At 46.0% G+C, this 27,770-nt stretch overlaps 1 protein-coding gene across 5 annotated transcripts; it reads left to right on the top strand.

The window, feature by feature from the left end:
- The first annotated feature begins 352 nt into the window (after positions 1-352).
- LOC144582998 (uncharacterized) lies at positions 353-27,490 on the top strand. Of its 5 annotated transcripts, none has more exons than XM_078386955.1 (5): positions 354-444; positions 2,414-2,491; positions 7,994-8,078; positions 18,760-18,860; positions 22,500-27,490. In XM_078386955.1, exon 5 carries the CDS (start codon positions 22,593-22,595, stop codon positions 24,882-24,884), a length of 2,292 nt encoding a protein of 763 aa, XP_078243081.1. In that variant the 5' UTR covers positions 354-444; positions 2,414-2,491; positions 7,994-8,078; positions 18,760-18,860; positions 22,500-22,592; the 3' UTR covers positions 24,885-27,490. The 5 variants fall into 5 exon arrangements, with proteins under 5 accessions (XP_078243078.1, XP_078243081.1, XP_078243079.1 ...); XM_078386953.1 differs by having other exon boundaries at positions 18,686-18,860; XM_078386952.1 differs by lacking the exon at positions 7,994-8,078 and having other exon boundaries at positions 353-444; positions 18,686-18,860.
- The last annotated feature ends 280 nt before the right edge of the window (positions 27,491-27,770 follow it).

The raw sequence follows: 27,770 nt of genomic DNA, 5'->3' as shown, positions 1-27,770 counted from the left end.
AAGAGGAGAAAAGATCATCATCCTGGAGGCTTTTTGCATAAAGCAAATGAAAAAACAATCTTCCCTTGGGGGGTCTCGAACCCCTTTTTTCTCCCATCGATGGAGGGTCACGAGAGGAGAAGGTGGAAGGAAAAGTTCCTGGGGGGGGGGAGGACGCAGAGCCGGAAGCAGACCTTCCTCCTTCTCCCCCCACTCCTCTCCCGCTTTCGTAGCTCTACGTTCTCCCCCTCCCTTCCCCTCCCAACCAATCCCCGCGGAGAAGAGGTAACATCCTCGGGAAGAGGAGAACGCAGAGCTACGAAAGGGGTAGAGGAGTGGGAGGAGGGAGCTGCTTCCGGGGCTGCGCCTCCCCACCGGAACCGGAAGTGGAGGCCGTGTCCCCTCCCTTTCCTTCCCTCTCGCTGTTTCTTCCGGCCTCTTTCCCGCTTCAGGAGGCGGTCGGAGGTGGGGGCCATTTGGGGGCCTTTATTTGGGGGGCGGAGAGGGAGGGAGAGGGGGAGGGAGGGAGGGAGGAGGGAGGGCAGTGGGGTGGGGGGGCCCTAGAAAGAGGTCCCCCCACTCTCCCGAAGGGCAGAAAAATACCCCCCCCCGGACTTCTCTCGGAGTCCCCTCAGGCTCGCCTCTCCCCCCCCCCCAAAAGACCTTCTCCAGCCAAAGTCTGAGCGGGACCCCCCCCCAGGAAACCCCTTTTGTTCGAAAGCTTTGGGGAAAGGGGTCCTTTTTGTATGTGGGGGGGTCAGGGCGGGGGCGAGATCCCGATACTCCGAAGGGGCAGGAGGGGCAAACAGCAAGCCCCCCCCGGGCCCCCCTATTGTGTGCCTGTGTGTGTGTGTGTGTGTTTTCCCTCTGAGCCCCCTCAGGCTCGCCTCTTCCCCCCCCCCCCCCGTTGTGGTTGTTCCCCCTCCTCCCCCCCACCATCTCCAACCGAAGTCTGGATGCAACCCCCCCCCCCCAAAAAAACCACTTTTGTTGGAAAGCTTTGGGGAAGGGGCCCTTTTTGTGGGGGGTGGAGGAGAAGGGGGAGGGCGTGGGTGTCGGGGGTGGGGGGGAATCGGATGGGGCCCAGAGAAATGGGGCTTTGAGAAGGGAGAAGATAGGGGGTCGGCTGGGAGGGAGGGATGTGGATGATAAGGATGATTCTTCATTTCTATGGCAGCCTGCAACGGAGGGAAGTTCCTGGAAGGCGAACCAGGCCCTGACCTGAACCCAGACCCTCAACACCCCCCACCCCCTTTCTTCCCACCCAGAGCAATGGGGGAGGCAGGAGAGCCCCTGGGGAGAGAGGGGCTGCCCCTTTCCTGCACTGGGAAAAGTGTGTGTGTGTGTGTGATTGTGAGGAGTCTTGTGTGAGGTTTGCTGATGATGATTTTTGGTTAAAAAATATTCTCAGAAAATTTTCTGACTCTCCTCTTGGTTTCCAGGAAGAGACTTTCTTAGAGGCAGGAAATTCAGTCACTAGATTGATAATTAGCTTAGAATTCATTCTTTCATTCATTCAAAATTACTTTTATCCTGCCTTTCTCCTCTTTGCTTGTTTATGTCTTACTGTTTTCGTTGGCGCAGCGGACGGTGGTCGGCTGGATGGCCAGACCTTGGGGGCCTGAGAGGCTGAGCGAAGGGCCTCCTGGAAGGTCTTAAAAAGCAGGCAGAAATTGTGTGTCATCATCACACGGGGGGTGCCGGACCACCACATTCTTCTCCATAGCCTCTTTCCGGTTTTTTACGAAATAGTACGAGGAATTAATGGAAACCTGAAACACTCCACAGGCTGAGGGTTGGGGGGGGGATTGAACAGGAGTCCCCCCCCCCAGTACCACTGCCATTCGCAGAGTGACACCACACGAGGGAAAATCCAAGAAGCTGAATTGCCTTTTTGTCAAGTGACCACTCCTCCCCCAGACACAAAGCCATGGTCAGGGCTGTGAAGTTTAATGAGCAGAAGAGGGTTTCCTGCAGAGTCCAGGGGTCCCCAACCTCAGGCCTCCAGATGTTCTCGGATTGCAACTCCCAGAAGCCTCCACCACCGCCTCTGCTGGCCAGGATTTCTGGGAGCGGAAGTCCAAGAACATCCGGAAGCCCGAGGTTGGGGGGACCCCCTGCTGTAGACCCTCTGGACGGCTGCCTTCGGTATGGCCACCCCTCAGACAGACACCCTTTGCTCTGTCAGGCTCGGCCTCCTTTTTCCTGCTGGCAAGGCGGGCATGAGATTGTGCAGCAGTTTTGGGCTATTTCCTGGCTTTTGGAATCACACAGCCCCCCCACACACATTCATAAACCAGAGGGTATTTTTTGAATAATTGAATTCTCCAGATTGTCAAAAAGACAAAGGCTTCTATGCTAAGGGAAAGCTTTTGATTTTGTCCATCCGAGAAGGCTCCAGAATGATTTGTTTTGTTCTTTCTTTTCTCCCAAGGAGGGGGTGAGACTCAGCTGATGCTCTCCCAGCTTTTTTCTGGACAAAAAGAGAAACCCAAAGCCCCCCTTAAAGCAGGTAAGATCTCTTTCATTCTTTGGGACCAGAAGCACCGTTGTGGTTGCTTGTTTATTAAACAATAACCCTATGATTAGCAGGTTGCAAGATGTTGTAAAGGTGACATCAGTATTTCAGAAAATTTTAGCCCAATCGCAGGAAGCATCAGGAGCGTTTGGAGGGCGCTGTGACGCACCCAGTTTCCCCGTTTGTTTCTCCCCACAACCCAGGTTCACTTTTGGGACTGAAACTTGTTTTCAACCCTTTTCACTGCCAGCAGAGGATTTATCCTCACTCTATCAAATACGATTCTTCAATCAAGTATTATTCAATTAATCATGTATGTATAGGCATCCTTCAGTCTTGAGAGACTATGGTAACATGCTCTGAATCGAGGAGTGTCCTCTCCAGAGCATGAAGCCCGGGTAAGGTAATATGGAGGATAGGCTGTTACCCAAGCAGCAGTTCCCCCCTCTCCACGTTGCTGAAATGGTCCAATGGAAAGGCAAGAGCCAATACAACTGGTTCCAGCAATGTCGCAGGAGTTGGCAGAACAACACATGCTGCCTCCGGGGCTCCGGCTCCGGATTTTGCCTCGAGGTTTACTCCTGAATCCTTTTCCATCAGTGGATATAGCCACAAGGCAGTGGAGGTTTGAAATCGGAGTTTTCCTTCTCCTAGATGGGCTGCCTTCCATGGCTGAAGAGCCCCACCTACCCGGCTCAATTAATCAAAGTTTATTAAAATATTCATAAGTAAATCATATAAAGTAAATCATGGATGGTCCCTCAACTCCCACTCTAACTGCCATCCATTCTCTTAAATATCCTTAGTTCCGCCTCTTCTGTACAGCCATTGGCTCCCGAGTCAGGGTTCCATTGTAATGGACAGGAGTGGTTCTTGACCTGTCCGTCACAGGCGCCTTCCACCAGACCTTCCGTGGTGCCTGGTGAGGGCCAGAGGGGACACCGAGGTGGGGCATGACAGTGCAAAGGAGACTGAGTTGGTGTGAAATCATATCCTGAGGTTCACTTTGAGTCTCTTCTGTCAACTTTCTTCTGTCGCCCAGTTCTGGAGACCTCTGGTTTGTGAAAACAAGCACACACTGTCAGTTCCCCTGGCTGAGTGGAGGTTTCAATCTGGGTTACGTAAGTCCCAGTTTTACTGTCTACCGCAGGGCCTCTCTGAACATCTGCAGAGTGTTTTTCTTTTGATTCCCAGTCCTGCTTGGCTCAACCCTGTGGTCACCAAGAGCAGGTGCTGTCGGTGAGATTCCAACCCTGGACAGCCTAGTATGGGGCCTCCCCGGAATTTCTCCTTTCCTCTTTTGGGATCCAAGAGGGTGAAGTGAAGAATTCACTCCTGCATGTGGGGATTTTTGGGGAAGGAAAGATGGAAAAGAGCCGCCTTCTTCTTCTCGCTTCAATCCATGGTATCTTTTTGGTAGGTTTCAGTTGATGGATCGATTTGGGGAGCATCCGTTATCCTTCCGTGTGACATCTCAGGCACATTGTTAAGAGAGAGACACGTTATCTTAATTCTCCGTGAGTTTCTCCTGCAGAATTAAGGGGATTAATATCCCAAAGGATGTTGTTTCTCCCACTTTGAGAGGGAAAGTGATCCTTGATGACCTCTTCCATGTTCTGAGAATAGTTTTTGCAGGATTGAGGCTGTCCCAAGAGAACACCTGCCAACCTTCTTCCTGTATCTCTTTGGCTTGTTCCTGCAATGACAAAATCAGGGTTCCCCTGGCCGGGCGCGGAGCCTCAGCTGCCCTTGAAAGGAAGGGAAGGGAAAGCTTTGCACAGCCTCTGGAAAGAAACAGGAGGTGGCGAGATTGCAGGGTGCGGGCGTGTGGGCGTTTGTGCATTTATCGGGCCCCAGGCATGGACTTTAGAGAAAGTGCCACTTGCTTTAAGCAAATGGTAGATGGAGCACATGCACACAGAGAGAGACTACATGCATACGTACATCAATGCGGGTTGAGGATTTCTCCCCTAAGGTTCCCACAGAGTTTTAAAAAAACATTTTGTCAAGATCTTTGTCCATCATTTCCCCAAAACCTACTGAATCTATTGCAGAAACGTCATTGAAATAAAGTTTGGGGTTGATGATCTTTGGTCATAAGGAGAGGACATTGAGGGAAAATGTTTCCATTCTGAATGCCAACGTCAGATCATGGGGTGAAAGATACATGGAGACAGAGAGTATAGGATCCGATGGACCTCTTCAGTATTGAGGGGGAAAATGACAGAAGGAAAATGAACTAAGAGGCAAGTCATTTCATTTACGATCCCCTTCCTGTTTTTCATTGCTTCTACCTTCAGTCTTTTTTCAATAGACTCCTCAATTTTCCTAATTTTTCTGCCTTCTCCTTCCTTTCTTTTCTATTCTTTTGCCCATTTTTCTAATTGAACTATGTTTAGTCATGACATCCTCTCTTCTCCCACCGTCTTTCCTATTTGCTTGCTATCTTGTATCTACTTCGTCCAGTTTTTTATAAGCCCATTCAAGATTTTCTGGAGAACTTCTCAACCACTTTGGTCAGAGGGGAGATTGGGGAACTTAATACTCCCTTGTAACATTACCAACTTCCTAACAAGCTGTAGTTTTCCATGTATAAGATGGTATTTTTTCCACAGCCCACTGGTTACACAGAAGTAAACTGAGAGCACAGAGAGAACAAAAAAGGGCCCGTATGTTGCCTGTGTGGTCAGGACTGGAAAAGATCGGAACCAGATTTATGGCCTTCAGCCTCTGGGTCCCTGCTGTGTTTTATGTTTTGACTATTTTGGATCATCAGCTGGCAGATTATTTATTTATTTTATTTATTTATTTTATTTATATCCCACCTATCTGGTCGGGTGAGGACCACTCTAGGCGGCTGCTTTGACTGTATTCCAGCCTTGAGCAGGGGGTTGGATTTGATGGCCTTATAGGCCCCTTCCAACTTCAGTTTTCAGGTTCTATCTGTGTCTGGCCTCTGGGCAGCATTCCTAACTGGGCCATCTGCTAGTTGAAAGGTGAGGGGTCTGAAGGTGTGAAATACAGGCCTTTGACTTAATACAAAGCTCAAGAGAGACGTAATATTGGAAAAAATGTAGAATAAGATTTTCTACCCCAAGACCAAGAATAAAACTAATGTTGGCCATATCCAGGCATCACTCCCCCCTTTTAAATTCAGACAATAGAAATGACGATGAATCTAAATATGCTCCTCTTTGTTTAGCTGTTCCTGGGCTTGGAGTTGAACAAAAAACAACAAACAGAGGCAAAAGTCTACATACCGCACATACAAATAATCCCAAAATCATAATTTGAATTAGAAATGGTTCTAGTCCAACCCTCAGTCCACTACATTACACAGGCTCTGGTGTTTTCTAGATGTTGATTTTGTTTACTATCCATAGTGTATCTTTGGTTTGATTCATTTTGATGTTTGTAGTCTTGCTGTTTTTAACTCATGTAAGCTACCTTGTGTCGTTTTTAAGAAGAAAGGCCTCCTTCAAGTATCTCACCTGACCAATCTGCAAATTTTTTAAAATTGAAAGTGGAGGCCATCCGCCGGGAGCTTTCTCCTTTTTTGGTGACAGTGGATCGAGCAGAGATGTCCAGCGCTCTGCCTTGCCCAGTGAGTTTTGACCATTTTGAGCCTGTGACGCCAGACATTGTGGACAAGGCGCTAGTTCGCTCTCGGGCCTCCACCTCCTCCCTTGACCCTTGCCCGGCCTGGCTAATCCCAGCAACCAGGCCTATAACAACTGAATCGGCCACAGCAATAATTAATGAGTCTTTCCGGGAGGGCAGGAAAGAAACTCAGGCGGTGGACGATATTGGCAATTATAGGCCCGTCGCCATCGTTTCTTTCATTAGCAAAGTGGTCGAGAGGGTGGTGGCTGATCAGCTTCAGGCGCACTTGGATGAAACAAATGCCCTGGGTCCATTCCAGTCGGGCTTCAGGCTGTGCCATGATACAGAAACGGCATTGGTTGCCCCGTGTGATGACCTATTGAGGGAGGCTGACAAGGGAAAAACTTCTCTGTTGGTCCTCCTTGATATCTCAGCCACCTTTGATACCGTCGACCATGGTATCCTCCTGAGGAGGATCTCTGAGTTGGGAATTGGTGGCTCGGCATTGGCCTGGCTCCGATTCTTCCTGGGGGATCGTCCTCAGAGAATTCAGCTTGGGGAGAGTGAGTCGGCCTCATGGACCCTCAATTGTGGGGTTCCGCAGAGCCCATCTCCTCTATATGAGGCTGTTGGGCGAGGTCATCAGGGGTTGTGGAGTGGCGTGCCATCAATATGCTGATGACACAAAGCTCTACATCCCCTTTTTTCCAACTGCAGTGGATGCTGCTCTGTCCCTGCAGCGCTGTCTGGGGTCTGTACTGCAATGGATGCAGGAGAATGGGCTGAGACTGAACCCAGACAAGACGAAGGTCCCAAGGGTGGGCAGACCTACCATCAGCGGTTTGGCAGACTCCCTCTCTTTTGGGGGGTGTGACTCTCACTGTGAAGAGTGAGGTTCGCAGGTTGGCGATTCACCTGGACCAGGCGCTTACCATGGAATCCCAGGTGGTGTCCGTGGTCCAATCCGCCTATTTCCCTCTGTGGCGGATTGCCCAGCTGCGTCCCTATCTAGATGGGGGATCGCTCACCACTCTGGTCCATGGGCTCGTAATCTCGAGGTTAGACCACTGTAATGCGCTCTATGTGGGGCTGCCTTTGAGATCAATGCGGAAGCCCCAAATGGTGCAGAATGCGGTGGCCAGACTTCTTAGTGGGGTGAGGAAACATCATCATATCTTCCCCCACTCTGGCTGCCTTGCATTGGCTGCCTGTTCAGTTCCGCGTTTATTTCAAAGTTCTAATGCTTACATATAAAGCCCTAAACGGTTTAGGGCCTCGATATCTGACAGAACCTCTCCTCCCACCTAAATCTACTCGTATCACTCGATCTAGCCAGGAGGTGAGGCTGAGGAGCTTAATGTCGAAGGAGGCCCAGAAGGAAAAAAACAAGAAACCGGGCCTTCTCGGCAGTGGCTCCTCGCCTTTGGAATAGCCTCCCTTCTGAGATCCGTATGGCCCCTTCGCTGGGCATCTTCAAAGGCCAACTGAAAACCTGGCTATTTAGGCAAGCCTTCCCTCCAGCCACTTCTTGAGTTCTTGTCTATTGATGCATTATTTTCTTCCTATATATTAAATTGTTTATTTTATGTTGTTAGCTTCCCAGAGTAGTCAGTTGACTAAATAAGTTTAAAAAAAAGAAAAATAAATAAATAAAAATATTTTAAATAAACAGTGAGAGACATGCCATATGTGTCAGAGGGAAGACATGCCTTCCTGCCTGCCTGCTTTTGCGCTTGTCTTGTTGTGCTGCCTGAAGACGAGAGAGAGATGGGGAGGAAGCCCCCATTGAATGTGAGCATGAGGAAGACACCCCCTGCAAGGAAATGCCTTTGATTTGCTTTATCCACAAAGCCTCCAGGGTGATCTTTTCTATTTTTCTTTTCTCCCTGGAAGGAGTGAGACTGGGAGAAGTTCTCTTGGCAGTTTTTGAGACCAAAAACGAAGGACCAAATCCCAGATCCCTCCCAACGTTTGCCAGGTCAGTGAGATTTCAAGAGGTGGCTGAAGTAGTCTTTGCAAACATACTCACTCTCCTCTCAGTTTCCCTGGCCCGGCATGGATTTGAATCCAGGCCTCCTGGTTTCCAGTCCGGTCCTCCATCCATGACACCACAGTTCTTCTTTGAACATGTGCAAAGTGCTGGCCTTTGGGGGTATGGTTTTCTTATTTAGGTGTATTTTTTAAAATAAAATCTCAATCCTGCTCACCCCAACCCCATGCTCCCCAAGGGCAGGTCCTCTTGACAAAAGGCAAACCTTGGTCATTCTGATTTGGGGCACGTGTGTGTGTGTGGGGGGGTTCCCCTTCAAGCCTCCCTTCTGGTTCCCCCTCGACAGACAAGCCAGACTGGGGGGGGGTTGCTTTTCACCCTCCACCTGTACTTTGGACTCTGATGATAATTGATTAACAGGGAACGACATTTCTGTTCCCACCTTCTCCTTCATTGGGAGGATAAAAGGGACAATAGACAAAGGCTGACCCAAACAACACGAGGGTCCTCCAACTGGCTGCCCCTGATGTCTGTGACTTCAGGGGTTCCTAAGGCATGCTGGGCGTCCTTCCGGAGCCATCGCTGTCAGTGGAGAACCAGGTGGCGCCCGTGGTCTGGCCCGCCTACTTCCCTCTTAGACGGGTTGTGCTGCTGGGCCCCTACCTGGATGCAATTATCACTCCCCGGATTGGTCACTCAGTTTCAATAATAGACTACCGTAACCCTCTTTCTGTGGGACTTCCCTTGAGGGTGACACCAGCCGATGCAAGAGGGGCAGCATCTCCTCAGTCCACCGCTCTCCCCCTCCGGTCGTCTCCTCTGGGAAAGCGATTCCACAATTCTGCGTGGGTGATGGCTCTTCCGTTCCGCATTCTCTTTTCTCCGTTTGCCTCCACTCTTCCCTTAACTTTCGGTTCCCGCCTCTACTCTCCCGTTTGCCCCAGTAGAAAGGTTTACGGGCTGAGCGATGGTTTGTTTATTTATTTATTTATTTTTGTATTGTATTGTATTGTATCTATACCCTGCCTACCTAGTCATTTCAACCACTCTAGGCGGCTTACAACATATGGATAACAAGTTCTAAAAAATTTATAACAATTAATTAAATGATTCTACAAGATGGGAAAAATAAAAATAAATCAAATAAAGAGGGGGAAAAAGGAAAAAGGACAGGAATTAACTGGAAGGGAAGGCCTGCCTATACATCCACGTTTTTAGTTGGTTCTTAAAAGTACCCAGCGAGGGTGCAGCGCAAATCTCCGGAAGCAGGTCATTCCAGAGACGAGGAGCCACCGCTGAGAAAGCCCGGTTTCTAGTTCTTTCTTTCCAGGACTCCCTCGGCGTCAGGCTCCTCAGCCTCACCTCCTGGCTCGTGCAGGTGGCACGGGTAGAACTAGTTGGGAGTAAGCGTTCCGCCAAGTATCGAGGTCCTAAACCGTTTAGGGCTTTATATGTAAGCATTAACACTTTGAAGTCAATGTGGAAACGGATGAGCAGCCAGTGTAGTATGGCCAGAGTAGGAGAGAGATGTTGGTGTTTTCTCACTTCAGTAAGGAGTCTGGCCGCCGCATTCTACACCACTTGAAGTTTCCGCATCAGCTTCAAAGGAAGCCCCACGTAGAGCATGTTACAGTAGTCTAATCTAGAAATTACGAGTGCAAGTACTAAGGTAGTGAGCGCCCCCATGTCTAGGTAAGGTCGCAGCCGGGCAATCCGCCAAAGGTGGAAAAAGGCGGTGCGGAGTACCGATGCCACCTGCATTTCCATGGTGAGCATTGGGTCCAAGTGTACCCCTAGGCTGCGGACCCCACTCTTCGCAGCCAGGGCCCCCCCAAACATGAGGGAGTTTCCCAAGCCACCATCCACAGGGCCACCCACCCTCAGAACTTCCGTCTTGTCCGGGTTCAGCCTCAGCCCGTTCTCCTGCGTCCACTGCTGTACGGCCCCCAGGCAGTGCTGGAGGGACAGGACGGCATCACCTGCAGTTGGTGAAAAGGAAATATAGAGCTGGGTGTCATCAGCATATTGATGACACGATGCTCCACATCCCCTGATGACCCCACCCAGCAGCCTCATATAGATGTTAAACAGCATTGGGGAGATGATCGACCCCTGTGGAACCCCACAATTGAGACTCCATGGGGCTGAAATACTCTCCCCAAGCTGCACTCTCTGGGGGCAGTCTTCCAAGAAGGAACGGAGCCAGGCCAGAGCCAAGCCACCGATACCCAACTCAGAGAGCCTCCCCAGGAGGATACCATGGTCGACGGTATCGAAGGCTGCTGAGATGTTGAGGAGGACCAACAAAGAAATTTTACCGCTGTCGGCCTCCCTCAACAAGTCATCGTACAGGGTGACCAATGCCGTCTCTGTACCGTGGCATGGCCTGAATCCCGACTGAAAAGGATCCAGGGCATCTGTTTCATCCAGATGTGCCTGAAGCTGGTCAGCCACCACCCTCTTGACCACTTTGCTCATAAAAGAAATATTGGCGACGGGCCTATAATTGCCAATTTCATCCGCCGCCAAATTAGGTTTATTTCTTATGGGCCTAATGAGTGTCTCCTTGAGGGCAGAGGGAAACCTGCCCTCAAGGAAAGACCCATTTATTATTGCAGTGGCCCATTCTGTTGTTATTGGCCTGGCTGCTTTGATTAGCCAGGCCGGGCAATGGTCCAAGGAGGAGGTGTGGCTCGACAGCGGTCAAGTACTCTGGCCACAGAATCAGGCGTGACAGGCTGAAAGGAGTCAAAGGTTACCGGGCAAGACGGAGCACTGGACATCTCTGCTCGACTTACTGTGTTCAAAAAAGGAGAGAGGTCCCGTCGGATGGCCTCCACTTTAGATTTTAAAAAGACTGCAAACTGGTCAGGTGAAAAACTAAGGGGAGGACTATCATCCAGATCAGTTCCGGATAGGTCGCGCACTATACGGAATAACTCCGCCTGAAGGTTGGACGCTTCGCTTATCCGGTTAGCAAAGTAAGTTCGACAAGCAGCCTTTACCTTAGACAGGTAAAGGTTAGTTGCGACCTTGACAACTATCCTATTATAATCCGTTGGGTTCTTCCTCCATCTACGCTCTAGCCTTCTCCTATGTTGCTTCAGCGCTCGAAGCTCCTGGTTAAACCAGGGCGCTGGACGAGCTCTACAATGGAGAGGGCGTTTAGGTGCGATTGTGTCTATAGCCCTGGTTACGAAGGTGGACCAGTTATCAACCAGAGCGTCGACAAGAGCGCTAGCCAGGTCCGCCGTGACCCCTCTCATGACGTCCTGGAATCCAGCCGGATCCAGTAGCCTTCAAGGGCGGACCATAGAAATAGCTCCCTGCGAGGTGGGAGAGCCACTGTGAGGTTACATTTTATTAGGTGGTTATCTGACCATGACAAGGGGACTGACATGAGGTCTGTCACCACCAGATCACACTCGCTCCAACTGGAGGAAAAGCCCAGGTCCAGTGGGTGGGGCCGTTGACATGTTGGGACATGTTCAAGGAAGCCATGGTTTCCAAGAACTCAAGAGCTGACCCAGATGGCCCTGCCCCCACATGCACATTGAAATCACCCAAGACCAAAAGCCTCGGGGATCCCAATAGTGCCGCAGAGACAAAGTCAGTCAACTCCAGAAGGGAAGTGGCTGGATCGCAGGGAGCGCAGTAACCCAGCAAAATCCCAAAACCATCACTGGCCCCAATCGACACGTGGAGTGCCTCTAGACCCGGCTTTACTACCGAGGAGCGCCTAGTAACCTCCAAGCTGGATTTATAAACAATGGCTACTCCCCCCCCGCCCCTCCAGTCTACCCTGGTGCTGGACAGCATAACTGGGCGGACAGATAAGAGCCAGGGGAGGACCCCCTCCCCGCTGATCCACGTCTCGGTTATGCATGCCAGGTCTGCATTCTCCTCCAGGATAAGATCGTGAATCACCTGAGGCTTGTTGGCTATAGACCTGGCATTCAACAGTACCAGAGTTAGAGTGGAGGGTAGGCTGGGCTGGCTACCTTGATACCGAGGGTTGGTCATAGTCTCAGAACAACAGACAGCCTTCAGACATCTGTTCGCTATTCTTCTGACACGAGTAGGGACTGTGCCAACGCCATATCTCCCTGTACCCGTGATCACCGGAATGTTAAAAGGCCCCTCGCTGGGCAAACAGGTCTTCCATTCCATGTCAATAGAAAAGTAAAGAACAGAACCTTAAATAATACCGCATCTTAAAGAAAAGTGGATGACAAATACAAATACAAAAATAAATACAATATTATACAGTATTATAATTAAAATCTCAATACAAGAACCATACATATAAAATTAAATTTTAAAAAAACTCCAAGAGGTTACCCCCTATATATAGTCCAGGTCTGTCCTCCTCCACCTCTTAATCTTGTCCTTTTTACTGGTCTTGATGTTATTAGAGTTATTTTTAAAGTTGTTAAAGTTGATGTTATTAGTAGTAAAAACAGTGGAGTGAGGGTGTTATTCACGGGTTGCATCACATAGGTCTTAAAATTGAGCATACTGGCTTTTCTTTACCCTTCCTTAAGAAGGAAGTGTGGCGTCTCTGTAGAAAGTCCAAGAGCAGCAGGATGAGCAGATCAGTTCTAGGAGGAAGGCTGCCGTTAGGGCACCCAAGATGGGAACTGCCCAGCTGAGATCCACTGTATGTAGATAGCTCTCTCTCCTCCACGGCCATCCAGAAATTTTTCCCTGCCGTCCTGCCACCAGAGCCTGGGATGGTCGGTTCCACCTCACTAACAGCCAAGACTTTTGGGGCTCCCGGACCTCAAGTCCATCTCAAATCGGGCAGTTTGGGCAAGCTCGTCGGGAGGGGGTGCCGGGTCTGTAGCCTCCAGATCTCTCAAGTCCTCTCCCCTTTGGTGGTAGTCTCCGCTCTGGGCTTGGGTTTGGTCACACATACACACACACAAAAAAAACATTCCCCACCAGTGCTCATCCACCTCCTCTTGAGAAAAAGTCTCCCGAGCCTCTGAGCTCTGAGCTCCGCCAAAACAGCTGAGGCTCTACAGCCGAGCCTCAGCTCCAGCCCTGCGTTTGAGCTCCAGCTCTAGCTCCCGCGGTCCCACTTTCAATCTGGCGACCGAGTAAAAAGAAAACGAGGAGGGGGAAGGCAGACTGGGAAAAACTTTAAAAAGGAAGAGAAAAAGAGCAAAAATAGAAAAGGGGGCCTAAGAGGGAAGCCGGTGCGGTGGAGAAAGGTGGTAGTCAACTGCCACCGGTGCCATCTTGGAATAGAAGCCAATGTTCCTTCCCCTTCCTGCCTCTTCTCTTGGTATCATCATCCTCTCCCACATAGGAATCCATGCGTTCTCCATCCCTTCTAGCCATACCTTTCCTACTTGTGGCGATCTCCTCTGAAGCCCCCAGGCTTTCACGAGGTTCTCGCCCTTCTTTCTTCTTCGCTGCCACCAGGTATTAATGCTTTAATACCAAATATGTTTAGAGACAAGTGTGCTGTTTAAAACTTAAGGCTCTTATTTGATCAAGGAAGTTATTAGGTGATAAATATTCATTAGATCAGTCACAGGTTGCCAATCACTTGTATTTGAATCAAATCTGATATAACGTTAAAACTCTTTTCACCCTCTGTTTCAATCATACAGATCTCTAACTCACTCTCTAGTCACTTTCAAGATACACACAGTCTCTCTCTTTCTCAGCATCTTCTCCTTCAGACCTCATCCACCAGCCTTTATATATCCAGCTCCCTCCCGACTTGGCTCCGCCTTCTGTCCACTCATAGGCTCCCTGCTTTAATGTTCTGCGGTGACGGACAGGTGAGGGCAGGGCTGCTCGCTACCGTCCCCTTTCCCCTCTTCGCTGGCTTGGGCTCCCTCCACTTTCTTTGGGTGGAGGGTGGGACCCTTCCCCCCCCCCATTTCTGTCATGGGGCCTCTTGTGAGTCTCTTCTTTCCCTCTTTTGGGATCTTGAAGATTGAACTAAAGGAGCCGCTTCTGCTTTGGGGAACTTTGAAAAGGGGAAAGCAAATGAAAGGTTGCAGGCATGAGATTGCATCTGGCTAGAGAAAATACCCTGCATTTTTGTGGACATTTAAGCAGGGAAAGGAAAGCAGCTGGTTTTCCAATCATTTGGAAGGCTTGCCCTCGATTTAGTGAGCCCAAGGAGTCACTATCTAAGCCAATATATATCGGTTTTTTGAAAAGGGCAGTAGTCCCAAAGGGAGGTTTAGAGTCCAGAAATAGTTGATATAATAAACTATCTGGGTCAGAGTTTTTAAAAAGTTTCAGCCAGAATTGAATTGAAATGATCTCAGCCAAGCCATCATTTCCAAAGAGGAAAATCCGGTCTTTCGACAAAACACCGAGTAGGGAACATAATTTGGTAGCACCAGCACTTTATGTAAGTATAGAGATGGCATCCGTTCAATTGACCTATCCATGGCATTTAACCAGAGTGGGATGCCGTGCATAATTTGTGGGATAATTTAGGATTTAAAAACCTGTAAAGCCACCAGAACATAACAATTGCCAGGATTATAGTAGAAACAAGGTATTCCCTGACCAGTGAACCTAGCTCCATGTATAACCATTTTCCGATGGGGAGACCAGGAATGTTTGTAATGGAACAGGATGCCTAGGTCTTTATACTTTATACTATATTTAGATTCCATTGCAATTGCTTCCACGACTTTGAGAAAACCAAAATTTTGGATTCATCATAATTTAGTTGCATTTCTTTTTGTCCAGGTATTCCACAGTTCTCTTAATTGAACATTTCAAACCTGGATGGAAGCGCAAGATGATAGCAGCAGCATCCGCATAAAGCAATAACGGGACACAATGTGTCCCCAATTTCGGTGGATGGCCCTCCACACTGGAGAAAAGGGGCTAGTTCATTCATAAAGAGGTTGAATAGGGCGGGAGGAAGAATGAAGACTTGCTTCACTCCCTTGTTGGTTGGAAATTGATTAGATAACTTACCTTTCCAAGAGACACAAACCTGCCATGTTGTGCCAGAGTATAACATTCTCATGAGGGAAAGGAGTCTTTTACCAATGCCCATATTTTCAAGTTTTTCCAAGAGAAACCCTCTGTCTACAGAACTGAAAGCTGCCTTTAAGTCAAGGAAAGCCACATACAATGTAGAATTTTCATGCTTAATTGTCTTGTTAATAAGATGCGAAAGTATTTAGCAGTTCATTGACTGTGGCCTTACCTTTCCTGAAAACAGCTTGCTCAGGGCCTAGCAATGCCTGGTTATTATTCCAGGAATTAAGTTTAATTAGAAGATGTTTTGCATAGAGTTCCCAATAAACGGATTGGTCTCAAGTTTTCTAGGAGGTGAGGTTCCTGTTTTTTTTTATAAACTGGGGCAAGAATTGCATTGGTCAAGAATTTTGGCAAGATCTCAGTATTATCTGTAGGTGTGAAAAGGGAAGCCCACCAGTCAGGTTTGCATTTCAATAGGTCCAGTGGGATAGCATCGGGGCCGGCTGCTTTTCCAGCTTTTAATTGAGTGATTAGATCTTTGGTCTCGTCTATGTTTCTTTGTTGTTTAGTCATTAAGTCCTGTCCAATTCTTTGTGACCCCATGGACGAGAGCACGCCAGGCCCTCCTCTCTTTCACTTCCCCCTGGAGTTCTGTCAAATTCATGTTGGTAGCTTCAGTGATACTGTCCGACCATCTCGGCCTCTGTCATCCCCTTCTCCTCTTGCCTTCACACTTTCCTAACATCAAGGTTTTTTCCAAGGAGTCTTCTCTTCTCATGAGATGGCCAAAGTACTGGAGCCTCATCTTCAGGATCTGTCCTTCCAATGAGCACTCAGGGTTGATTTCCTTTAGAATGGATAGGTTTGATCTCTTTGCAGACCAGGGGGACTCTCAAGAGTCTCCTCCAGCACCACAATTCAAAAGCATCATTTCTTCGGCAGTCAGCTTTCTGTATGGTCCAGCTCTCACTTCCGTACATCACTACAGGAAAAACCATAGCTTTGACTATGCAGACCTTTGTTGGCAAAGTGATGTCTCTTTTTTTAAAGATGCTGTCTAGGTTTGTCATCGCTTTCCTCCCAAGAAGCAGGTGTCTTTTAATTTCGTGGCTGCTGTCACCATCTGCAGTGATCATGGAGCCCAAGAAGGTAAACTCTGTCACTGCCTCCATATCTTCCCCTTCTATTTCCCAGGAGGTGATAGGACCAGTGGCCATGATCTTAGTTTTTCTGATGTTGAGCTTCAGACCATTTTTTGCACTCTCCTCTTTCACCCTCATTAAGAGGTTCTTTAATTCCACCTCACTTTCTGCCATCAGAGTTGTATCGTCTGCATATCTGAGGTTGTTGATATTTCTTCCGACAGTTTGGGATTCCTCCAGTCCAGCCTTTTGCATGATATATTCTGCATATAAGTTAAATAAGCTGGGGGCAATATACAGCCTTGTCGTACTCCTTTCCCAATTTTGAAGCAATCAGTTGTTCCATATCAAATTCTAACTGTTGCTTCCTGTCCCACATATAGGTTTCTCAGGTGATAGATAAGGTGGTCAGGCACTCCCATTTCTTTAAAGACTTGCTATAGTTTGCTGTGGTACACACAGTCAAAGGCTTTTGCATAGTCAATGAAGCAGAAGTAGATGTTTTTCTGGAACTCTCTGGCTTTTGCCATAATCCAGCACATGTTAGCAATTTGGTCTCTAGTTCTTCTGTCCAAAATCCATCTTGTACTTCTGGGAGTTCTCAGTCCACATACTGCTGAAGCCTACCTTGGAGGATTTTGAGCATAACCTTGCTAGCGTGTGAAATGAGTGCAATTGTTCGGTAGTTGGAGCATTCTTTGGCACTGCCTTTCTTTGGGATTGGGATGTAGACTGATCTTTTCCAATCCTCCGGCCACTGCTCAGTTTTCCAAGCTTGCTGGCATATTGAGTGTAGCACCTTAACAGCATCATCATTTAAGATTTTAAATAGTTCAACTGGAATGCCATCACCTCCACTGGCCTTGTTGTTAGCCAGGCTTTCTAAGGCCCACTTGACTTCGCTCTCCAGGATGTCTGGCTCAAGGTCAGCAACTACATTGTCTGGGTTGTCCGGGATATCCAAATCTTTCTGATATAATTCCTCTGTGTATTCTTGCCACCTCTTCTTGACGTCTTCTGCTTCTGTGAGGTCCCTCCCATTTTTGTCTTTTATCATGTCCATCTTTGCACAAAATGTTCCTCTAATATCTCCAATTTTCCTGAACAGATCTCTGGTTTTTCCTTTTCTGTTATTTTCCTCTATTTGCATTGTTCATTTAAGAAGGCCCTCTTGTCTCTCCTTGCTATTCTTTGGAAGTCTGCATTCAATTTCTCCCTTGCATTTTGTTTCCCTTCTCTTCTCTGCTATTTGTAAGGCCTCGTTGGACAGCCACTTTGATTTCTTGCATTTCCTTTTCTTTGGGATGGTTTTTGTTGCTGCCTCCTGTACAATGTTACAAACCTCCATCCAAAGTTCTTCAGGCACTCTGTCCACCAAATCGAGTTCCTTACATCTGTTCTTTACTTCCACTGTGTATTCATAAGAGATTTCGTATAGATTATACCTGAGTAGCCCAGTGGTTTTTCCTACTCTCTTCAGTTTAAGCTTGAATTTTGCTATGAGAAGCTGATGATCAGAGCCGCAGTCAGCTCCGGGTCTTGTTTTTGCTGACTGTATAGAGCTTCTCCATCTTTGGCTGCAGAGAATATAATCAATCTGATTTTGATATTGCCCATCTGGTGATTTCCATGTATAGAGTCGCCTCTTGATAAATAAATAATAAAACTCTCCACTATGATTTGTCCATCTTGGGTGGCCCCGCACGGCACAGCCCATATTTGTGGAGATATTATGGCAGGGTTTGGTACTTCTAGCCTGGAGGAACCAGCCACAATTGCTTCAAATGTTTCATTGTTTTTCTGGGTCACTTCCTGTTGGAGCTTGCTCTATTGTTCGCAAATAAATGTCTGCCTTTTGTTCTTTTATACCAGTGGTTCTTAACCTTTGTTACTCAGATGTTTTTGAACTGCAGCTCCCAGAAACCCCAGCCAGCACAGTTGGTGGTGAAGGCTTCTGGGAGTTGCAGTCCAAAACTCCTGAGTAACCCAAGGTTAAGAACCAGTGTTTTACACAACTCCTTAATTGAGTTTTTAGGAAGAGATATTTGTGCCAGCTTTGGGCAGATTCAGTCCTCCTATATTCTCTATATGAATGGTGGATTTGTACTTTCACTATAATCAGGATCAAACCCAAGTGCTTTGTTTTGAGGGATTGCAGCGCCTTTGGGCTGAAGGAGTTTGTCCTAATTCCCAGTGGAGATTTTCCATTAATCTATCAAATGCTTTATTTTTATCAAGTGGTTCGATGGACTTTGTGATGGAAATCTGAAGGTCCTAACACTTGTCCCTTAATCGCAGACTGCTAGCGCCTTATGATCCCATGCTAGTCCTTTTGAGGCATCCTGGTACATACGACGTGTTTGATTTATATACACACACAGGCCGCCATGATGCAGGAGCATCCTACGAGTGGCTAACCTCTTTTGCAAACCATATTCTTCAGGGAAACTACTTAAGCCTTTAATTTTGCTTGTGTTTCCATAGTGACATTCCCCAAGAGATCTATGGCTCCTGAAGTCTTACATACCAATTCTACCAAGGCGTGAATCTCTTTATAGGCTTCTGCCACCTCGACTGCTGGAAAAAGGCTCCTTCCCATTTGAGTCCCTGTTGACCATTTCCAGGCCTCCAGAGAAGACCTCCTGGTGACACGTGTGGCGTGAGTAGAGTAACTTGTATCTGATTTAATTCATTATTCAAGAAGGGCCGTTCGGGAAACAGAATCTGCCCAAAGTCTGTCATAGAGACAGTTGCAAAAAAACCCTCATTTAATTTCTCTGCATTTTTCTTGTACCCCTTTTAAGGCGTCTGTAACTTTGCTTGTTAACTATTCCAGCACTTTCTTGGACTTAGTTGAGCCCCCCCCTTTTTTTTGCAGTATACAATTCCACTGGGTCTCTACTACCATTGTTTTAAAAAGACTATGCACTCTTGAGATTATTTTTGTAAACTTCCCTTTCAACTTCTTTCTTACTTGCTTCCTTGTCTGAGGGAGGTCCACCCTTCAGAAATCAAGGCTTTTTGTGTCAGATTTGCTTAACACTCTCCCCCCAACATGCACGGCAAAAGAGATGGCAGCATGGTCGCTATTCCCTAGCGACTCAGTGACATTCCTGTCCCTAACCAGGCCCTGAGTACCACACGATATTAGAAGCAGAGTCACCTGTCCTCTTTTGGGCTCCATGAGAAATTGCTCCAAGATGTAGTCGTTTAGCATGTCAAGAAATCCGGTCTCTCTTTCTTGACCCGAGCATGCCTTGACCCAGTGGATGTGAGGATGATTGATGTTCCCCATGTTTACAATCCTGTCCATTTTGGACACCTCCCTGATTTCTCTCCACTCCATTTTCCCCCTCAAATTTTTCCCAACATTTCCCCCTCAAGTTTTTGATCTGGAGGATGATAGCAAGCCCCCAACCCACTATCACATTGCTCCTTGGTGCTGGCAGTTTAACCTACAGTGATTCCATGATGGAGTCAGAGCCGCCGTCCATCCCCATTCTGCTGGGTTCTACCCCTTCCTTGACCTAGACGGCCACCCCGCCTCCCACACGGCCCTCCTTGTCCCTCCTCTAGAGTTCATCGTCTGGGATTGTGGAATCCCACTGGCTCTACAAATCCCACCAGGTTTCTGTTATGGCCACTCTATCAATCTTATATCTACCCTCCAAATAAAAGTTAAGTAAATAAAAAAGTTAAAATGAATAAAATGTTCCAGTTCTCTCATCTTTGCTCAGGCGCTTCGGGGATTTGCCTAAAAGCACCTGCCTACGGGGTCCCCCAAGAAGGGCGGCTTGTTTGCTTCTCCTTCCAGTGGACCAACAATCCCATCCCATCACGCTCCCAGTCCTAATTCCTACACTATCATCACTTTGTTTTTCTCTGTCCTCTCCACCCTCATCCCACAGGGATGAGGGGTCCCGAAACGAACGCCCCTCGGCTCCTGTTGGCTTTCCCCCTGGCATTCAGTTTAAAAGCTGCTCTGCCACCTTTTTAATGTTACGTGACAACAGTTCAGTTCCGTGTTCATTCAAGTGGAGCCCCTCCCTCTTGTACAAGCCTGGCTTGTCCCAAAAAATTCCCGAGTGCCAAATGAATCTAAACCCCTCCTCTTGACACCACCGTCTCAACCAGATGTGGAGACCCTTGAACTCCACCTGTCTGAGGACACTCGGCTCTACATCTCCTTTTCTCCAACCACAGTGGATGCCGTTCCGTCCCTTCAGCGCTGCCTGGAGGCTGTACTGCAATGAATGCAAGAGAATGGGCGGAGGATGAACCCGGACAAGGCGGAGCTCCTGATGGTGGTCGTCCCCTCCATTGGTGGTTTGGGAAACTCCCTCTCTTTTGGGGGAGTGACTCTCACCATGATTAGTGAGGTTCACAGCTTGGGGGACTATCTGGATCCAGCGCTCACCATGGAAATCCAGGTGGCGTCTGTGATCCGCTCTGCTTATTTCCATCTGTGGCGGATTGCCCAGCTGCGTTCCTATCTTGATGTTGGGGCGCTCACCACTCTGGTCCATGCACTTGTAGTCTCGAGATTAGACTACTGCAATGCACTCTACGTGGGGCTACTTTTGGGATTGATGCAGAATCTTCAAATGGTACAGAATGCGGTGGACAGACTTCTCAGTGGGATGAGAAAATATCAGCATATTTCCCCCACTCTGGATGCCTTGCATTGGCTGCCTGTTCGTTTCCACATTGATTTCAAAGTGTTAATGATGACATAAAGCCTTAAATGGTTCAGGACATCGATATCTAGCAGAACGCCTCCTCCCACCTAGATCTATCCGAATCGCTTGTTCTAGCCAGGAAGGATGACTGTGGGGCCTAACACAGAGGGAGGTCCAGAAAGAAAGAACAAGAAACCGGGCCTTCTTGGCACTGGCCCCTCGCCTTTGCAACAGTCTCCCCTCCGAGATCTGTCTGGCTCCCTCGCTGGGTGTTTTTAAGAGCAAATGTAAGACCTGGCTATTTAGGCAGGCTTTCCCTCCTGTCATCACTTGAATTTCTTCCCCTCCATCTTGAACTATATTACTATTGTTGTTTTTTATTTTATTATTTTTAATGTTAGCTGCCAGAGTAGACTTTGGTCTAGATGGGCGCGGAATGAATGAATGAATGAATGAATGAATGAATAAATAAATAAATAAATAAATAAATAAATAATTAAATAATTAAATAATTAAATAATTAAATAATTAAATAATTAAATAATTAAATAAATAAATAGCTGGCCCTGTGCGATTAACAGGTAGCACTTCCAAGAACAATACCTTTGAGGTACAGTAGGATCTCGTTTTATGTACACCTTGGTTTACATAATTTCTGGTTCACGAACGGAAATCAGTTCAAAATAATGCCTTGGTTTAAATGTCTTTTCCCCCATTTCGTTCACTTTGTGAAGGAAGTTTCCCTGTGCCTGGAGGCTTGTAGCGCCACGACTATCCTATGACAACCTATGTTCCAGGTTTTTTGTTTGTTTGTTTGTTTGTTTGTTTGTTTTTGCATAACGTAATGTCCTGGAGGACACATTGATTTTGTAAACCGAGGTACAACTTTAATATGTAGCATTTAGATTTTGTAATATTTAATTTAGCTGGGGTCACATACCTTCTGAATTTCAATGTTTAAATTTTTGCTTTTATTCTCACAGATGTGATTTATCAAATTCTTCGCTCCCCTCTTTCCATACACATTGGTTTAAGTACCTAACTCTGGAGCCAGACGTTTGGAGTTGACTTCCCTTCTAGCTCTGCAGTTCTAAGATTATACTATCTATTTCCTTTACCATCTCTGCTTCCTATCCTGTTTTCAGAAATTCCTGATGATTCTCTACACATAATAGCATTTTATAAATTCTACATCCCATCTCTTTTGTGGACCTGTCCTTTCTCTTCACCTTCTGAATAATAATCTCTGCAGACATTGTCAGTTCCTGGCATTTGCCACTAACTTATCTTTACCAGTTCTCGAGTCTAATAATCTAGCTACATTCATCAACTTTTATACTTCCTTTCTAACTGTCCTCCCCCCGTTATCCTTTTGTGCTTATAAAATTATTTTAATTCAATTATTTGTTTTCTCTTTAATCAACTTTGAGAAATTCCTTTCTAATTTTTTGGAAATTTGAGTACAATCATTGGGGAGAATTTGAGAAGGGAAAAAAAGTTAAAATACTTTGAATTTGATGTACTTACTTGGGTGTGGAAATGATCTCACCTGAACACCTCATCATTGATTCCTCCAGATTTTGGAAGTGATTGATCCTCTTCTTTTTCTAATCTACCAGATGATGGCCAGGAGAAGAATTGCCCAGTAACATCTGGGGCAACCGGGGAAGGAACTTGCAATCAAGCAAGAAAACAGAGAACTGAAAATAGGAATGACCAGGCATGGACTTCACATGAAAGGGGTAGCGCAGGGGAGAAACCACGTAAATGCATGTCACCTCAGTAGACATCAAAGAACACATGCAGGGGAGAAAATGTATCCATGTATGGAATGTGGAAAGAGCTTCAGTCTCAGTAGTAATCTTAGGAAACATCAAAGGATTCACACTGGGGAGAAACCACATAAATGCATGGAATGTGGAAAGAGTTTTAGTCGCAGTGATGCCCTTAGGTTACATCAAAGGACCCACAATGGGGAGAAACCTCATAAATGCATAGAATGTGGAAAGAGCTTTAGTCGGAGTAGCACCCTTAGGTTACATCAAAGGACTCACACTGGAGAGAAATCACATAAATGCTTGGAATGTGGAAAGAGCTTTATTTCAAGTGGTGAACTTAGGTTACATCAAAGGACTCACACTGGGGAGAAACCTCATAAATGCATAGAATGTGGAAAGAGCTTTCGTCAGAGTAGCACCCTTACGTTCCATCAAAGAACTCACACTGGGGAGAAACCACATAAATGCTTGGAATGTGGAAAGAGCTTCAGTCTCAGTAGTAATCTTAGGAAACATCAAAGGATTCACACTGGGGAGAAACCACATAAATGCATGGAATGTGGAAAGAGTTTTAGTCGCAGTGATGCCCTTAGGTTACATCAAAGGACCCACAATGGGGAGAAACCTCATAAATGCATAGAATGTGGAAAGAGCTTTAGTCGGAGTAGCACCCTTAGGTTACATCAAAGGACTCACACTGGGGAGAAATCACATAAATGCTTGGAATGTGGAAAGAGCTTTATTTCAAGTGGTGAACTTAGGTTACATCAAAGGACTCACACTGGGGAGAAACCTCATAAATGCATAGAATGTGGAAAGAGCTTTCGTCAGAGTAGCACCCTTAGGTTCCATCAAAGAACTCACACTGGGGAGAAACCACATAAATGCTTGGAATGTGGAAAGAGCTTTATTTCAAGTGGTGAACTTAGGTTACATCAAAGGACTCACACTGGGGAGAAACCTCATAAATGCATAGACTGTAGAAAGAGCTTTGTTTCAAGTAGTGAACTTAGGTCACATCAAAGGACTCACACTGGGGAGAAACCTTATAAATGCTTGGAATGTGGAAAGAGCTTTATTTCAAGTGGTGAACTTAGGTTACATCAAAGGACTCACACTGGGGAGAAACCTCATAAATGCATAGAATGTGGAAAGAGCTTTAGTCAGAGTAGCACCCTTAGGTTACATGAAAGGTCTCACACTGGAGAGAAAGCTCATAAATGCTTGGAATGTGGAAAGAGCTTTATTTCAAGTGGTGAACTTAGGTTACATCAAAGAACTCACACTGGGGAGAAACCTCATGAATGCATAGAATGTGGAAAGAACTTTAGTCGGAGTGGTCACCTTAGGTTACATCAAAGGACTCACACTGGGGAGAAACCACATAAATGCTTGGAATGTGGAAAGAGCTTTAGTCAAAGCAGTAACCTGAGGTCACATGAAAGAATTCACACTGGGGAGAAAACACATAAATGCGTGGAATGTGGAAAGAGCTTTAGTCAGAGTAGCACCCTTAGGTTACATCAAAGGACTCACACTGGGGAGAAACCTTATAAATGCATAGAATGTGGAAAGAGCTTTAGTCAGAGTAGCACCCTTAGGTTCCATCAAAGAACTCACACTGGGGAGAAACCACATAAATGCTTGGAATGTGGAAAGAGCTTTATTTCAACTGGTGAACTTAAGTTACATCAAAGGACTCACACTGGGGAGAAACCTCATAAATGCATAGAATGTGGAAAGAGCTTTCGTCAGAGTAGCACCCTTAGGTTACATCAAAGGACTCACACTGGGGAGAAACCACATAAATGCTTGGAATGTGGAAAGAGCTTTATTTCAAATGGTGCACTTAAGTTACATCAAAGGACTCACACTGGGGAGAAACCACATAAATGCATGGAATGTGGGAAGAGCTTTAGTCAAAGCAGTAACCTGAGGTCACATCAAAGGACTCACACTGGGGAGAAACCACATAAATGCATGGAATGTGGGAAGAGCTTTAGTCAAAGCAGTAACCTGAGGTCACATCAAAGGACTCACACTGGGGAGAAACCATATAAATGCATGGAATGTGGAAAGAGCTTTATTTCAAGTTATGAACTTAGGTCACATAAAAGAACTCACATTGGGGAGAAACCTCATAAATGCATGAAATGCAGAAAGAGCTTTAGTTGTGGTAGTAACCTTAGGAAACATGAAAGAACTCACACTGGGCAGAAACTATAGAAATGCACAGAATGTGGAAAGAGCTCCTGAGAAGTTGAGTACGCAGAAGGAGCTCATTCTGTTTTCTTCTGGTTTCCATTGAAAAGACTAAGCAACCAAATGCTGACATAATGCAAAACAGAAAGAAAATAGAAAAAAATGGAGTGTATTTTGAAGTACCATTTGTGATTCATTTTACTTCTATTGTTAGTTGACAGAGAGATATCACAAAATACACTTGAGCCTTGTGATAAAAAATGAACATAAGCATATATTGTGCAATGGAAACTTTTACAAAATTAGTGTAAAAAGAAAAAGATGGACATTCTAAGGCTAACTGATAAAAGAAAAGCAAGTAATGAAGAGAGAAAAGCTGTCATTTGTTTTATAGGGCTTTACCCTCATAAATAATAATAGGAATTGAGTTTTTAAAAGGGTACCATTTAATTTGTATTCTGTATTATTTATGAAGAACTAGGCATTTCTATGCTATTGTAGTGAGAGTTTTCTGCTTTGTATTGGCAAGGATTGTTGGAGTGGAAATTTTGGTTTTTCAAGCTCTGGTCTCTTCGGGCCCTGGACTGCACTGGGTCGGAGGCGACCAAATACTTTGATCTTTAACATCTGAGCTTCTCGGAGACTGGGAAACCCAAGCCTTGGGAAGATTTGGTTTTGCTGACTTAATAGAGGAATATTAACATTGGGAGATATCTCACAAAAACTGTTATTAGAATGGAACAGAGTACCGTAGATGTTTGTTTTCAAGGAGAACAAGAAAATGGAACTGATGCTGGATGATAACCATGAGGCACTGACAGCCAGCAATGGATTTTACTCATACCTGGGAGAGAAGAAGAACGTAGAGCCAAGCAGTGCTTTTTTTACTTTGTATATATTTATTTTAGAAATTTAAATAATTTTGCATGTCTTTTATTGAAAATTATAAGTTTTCTCCTTTTTATTATTGTATTCTTAGGAAGTCTGAAGTGTTCTGAAGAGGGCAGTATTCCCAAAGGGAGGTTTAGAGTCCAGAAATAGTTGATATAATCAACTATCTAGGTCAGAGTTTTGAAATTTTTTTTAGCCAGAATTGAAATGATCTCAGCCAAGCCATTGTTTCCAAAGAGGAAAATCCGATCTCCAGACAAAGCACCTAGTAGGGAACACAGTTTGGTAGCCCTAGCACTTTATGGAAGAATTGAGATTGTATCCGTTCAATTGACCTATTCATGTCATTTAACCAGATTGGGATGCCATATAAAATTTGTGGGACAATTTTGGGTTTAAAACCTGTAAAACCACTAGATTGATTATGTTCTCTGCAGGCAAAGATAGAGAAACTCTATGTGTGTTTAGTCGTTTAGTCCTGTCCAACTCTTGGTGACCCCCTGGACCAGAGCACGCCAGGCCCTCCTATCTTCCACTGCCTCCCAGAGTTGTGTCAAATTCATGTTGGTTGCTTCGCAGACACTGTCCAGCCATCTCATCCTCGGTCGTCCCCTTCTCCTCTTGCCGTCACACCTTCCTTACTTACATCAAGGTTTTTTCCAAGGACTCTTTTCTTCTCATGAGATGGCCAAAGTACTGGAGCCTCAGCTTCAGGATCTGTCCTTCCAGGGAGCACTCAGGGTTGATTTCCTTTAGAACTGATAGGTTTGTTCTCCTTGCAGTCCAGGGGATTCTCAAGAGCCTCCTCCAGCACCACAATTCAAAGGCATCAATTCTTCGGCGGTCTGCTTTATGGTCCAGCTCTCACTTCCATACATCACAACAGGAAAAACCATAGCTTTGACTATTCGGACTTTTGTTGGCAAGGTGATGTCTCTGCTTTTTAAGATGCTATCAAGATTTGTCATCGCTTTCCTCCCAAGAAGCAGCCGTCTTTTAATTTCGTGGCTGCTGTCTCCATCTGCAGTGATCATGGAGCCCAGGAAAATAAAATCTGTCACTGCCTCCATGTCTTCCCCTTCTATTTCCCAGGACGTGATGGGACCAGTGGCCATGATCTTAGTTTTTTTGATTTGTGTTTTTATGAGATGCTAGAATGGGTTTTGTAGTCATAATATTGTCTTGACAGCATCCATCTTGATTTAAGTTCTGCTCTGTAGTAGGAAAGTTTTTCATGCTGTTTCAGAGAAGCTTCGCTCTCTGGTTATCTCGTTGCTAAGATGAGTAGAGAGCAGAGACTTTCCTAGTCAAAATAATTCTGCCACAAAACATGATAACAACTCTCAAGCTCCCATGCGAAAGTTAGGCGGGACAACAAGACCCAGGAGGGGGTGTTCCTTATGAAGAATTCTGGGAACAAGAAGGAAGTTGGTAAGGAGTTGAAAAAAGATGGAGTTTGACTGAGAAAGGACAGACGTGCTTTTTCTCAAAATGGATTATAACTGGAATCTAACTTTTCCTGGTGGATCGTGGACTATGGAATCACAGGAACGTAAGAATGCTTATGCTTATGCATTATTCTAGTTTAGAATGCTTTTAATTATTTTATTTTTCCAGCTGGAGTGGTGGGGGTGATCTCTCTACCTTGTTATGAAAATGTTTTTAACTGAATTACTTTGCAATAATCTGAATTCTTTTCTGAACCATTCTTTTTTAAATAAAACAGTAATGATTTAGAATTGCATGCATTGGTTTCTTGAACAGACTACTCTTTCTGATTTGGCCATGTGTATTTGCTACCTGATATAGAGCCCAGATTAGCCTGAGTTTAAACTCATGGATTTGTCTGTGTGTGTGTTGCTTTTCTTAATAAAGGAGGTGGATTTGAGGAAGAAGTGTTAGTCAGGGCCTAGCTGAGAGTCTTGGGCTCATCTTAGCTCCTAAAGGACTGACTAAACTTTGGAATCTCTCCATTCTCCGGCATCCCCGGTATCTCCTTGGAGATGGGGGATTGCTGAC

This window comes from Pogona vitticeps, chromosome 2 (assembly GCF_051106095.1).
Source record: "Pogona vitticeps strain Pit_001003342236 chromosome 2, PviZW2.1, whole genome shotgun sequence".
Classification (NCBI taxonomy): Eukaryota; Metazoa; Chordata; class Lepidosauria; order Squamata; family Agamidae; genus Pogona; species Pogona vitticeps.
This window is presented reverse-complemented; position numbering and strand designations above follow the sequence as displayed.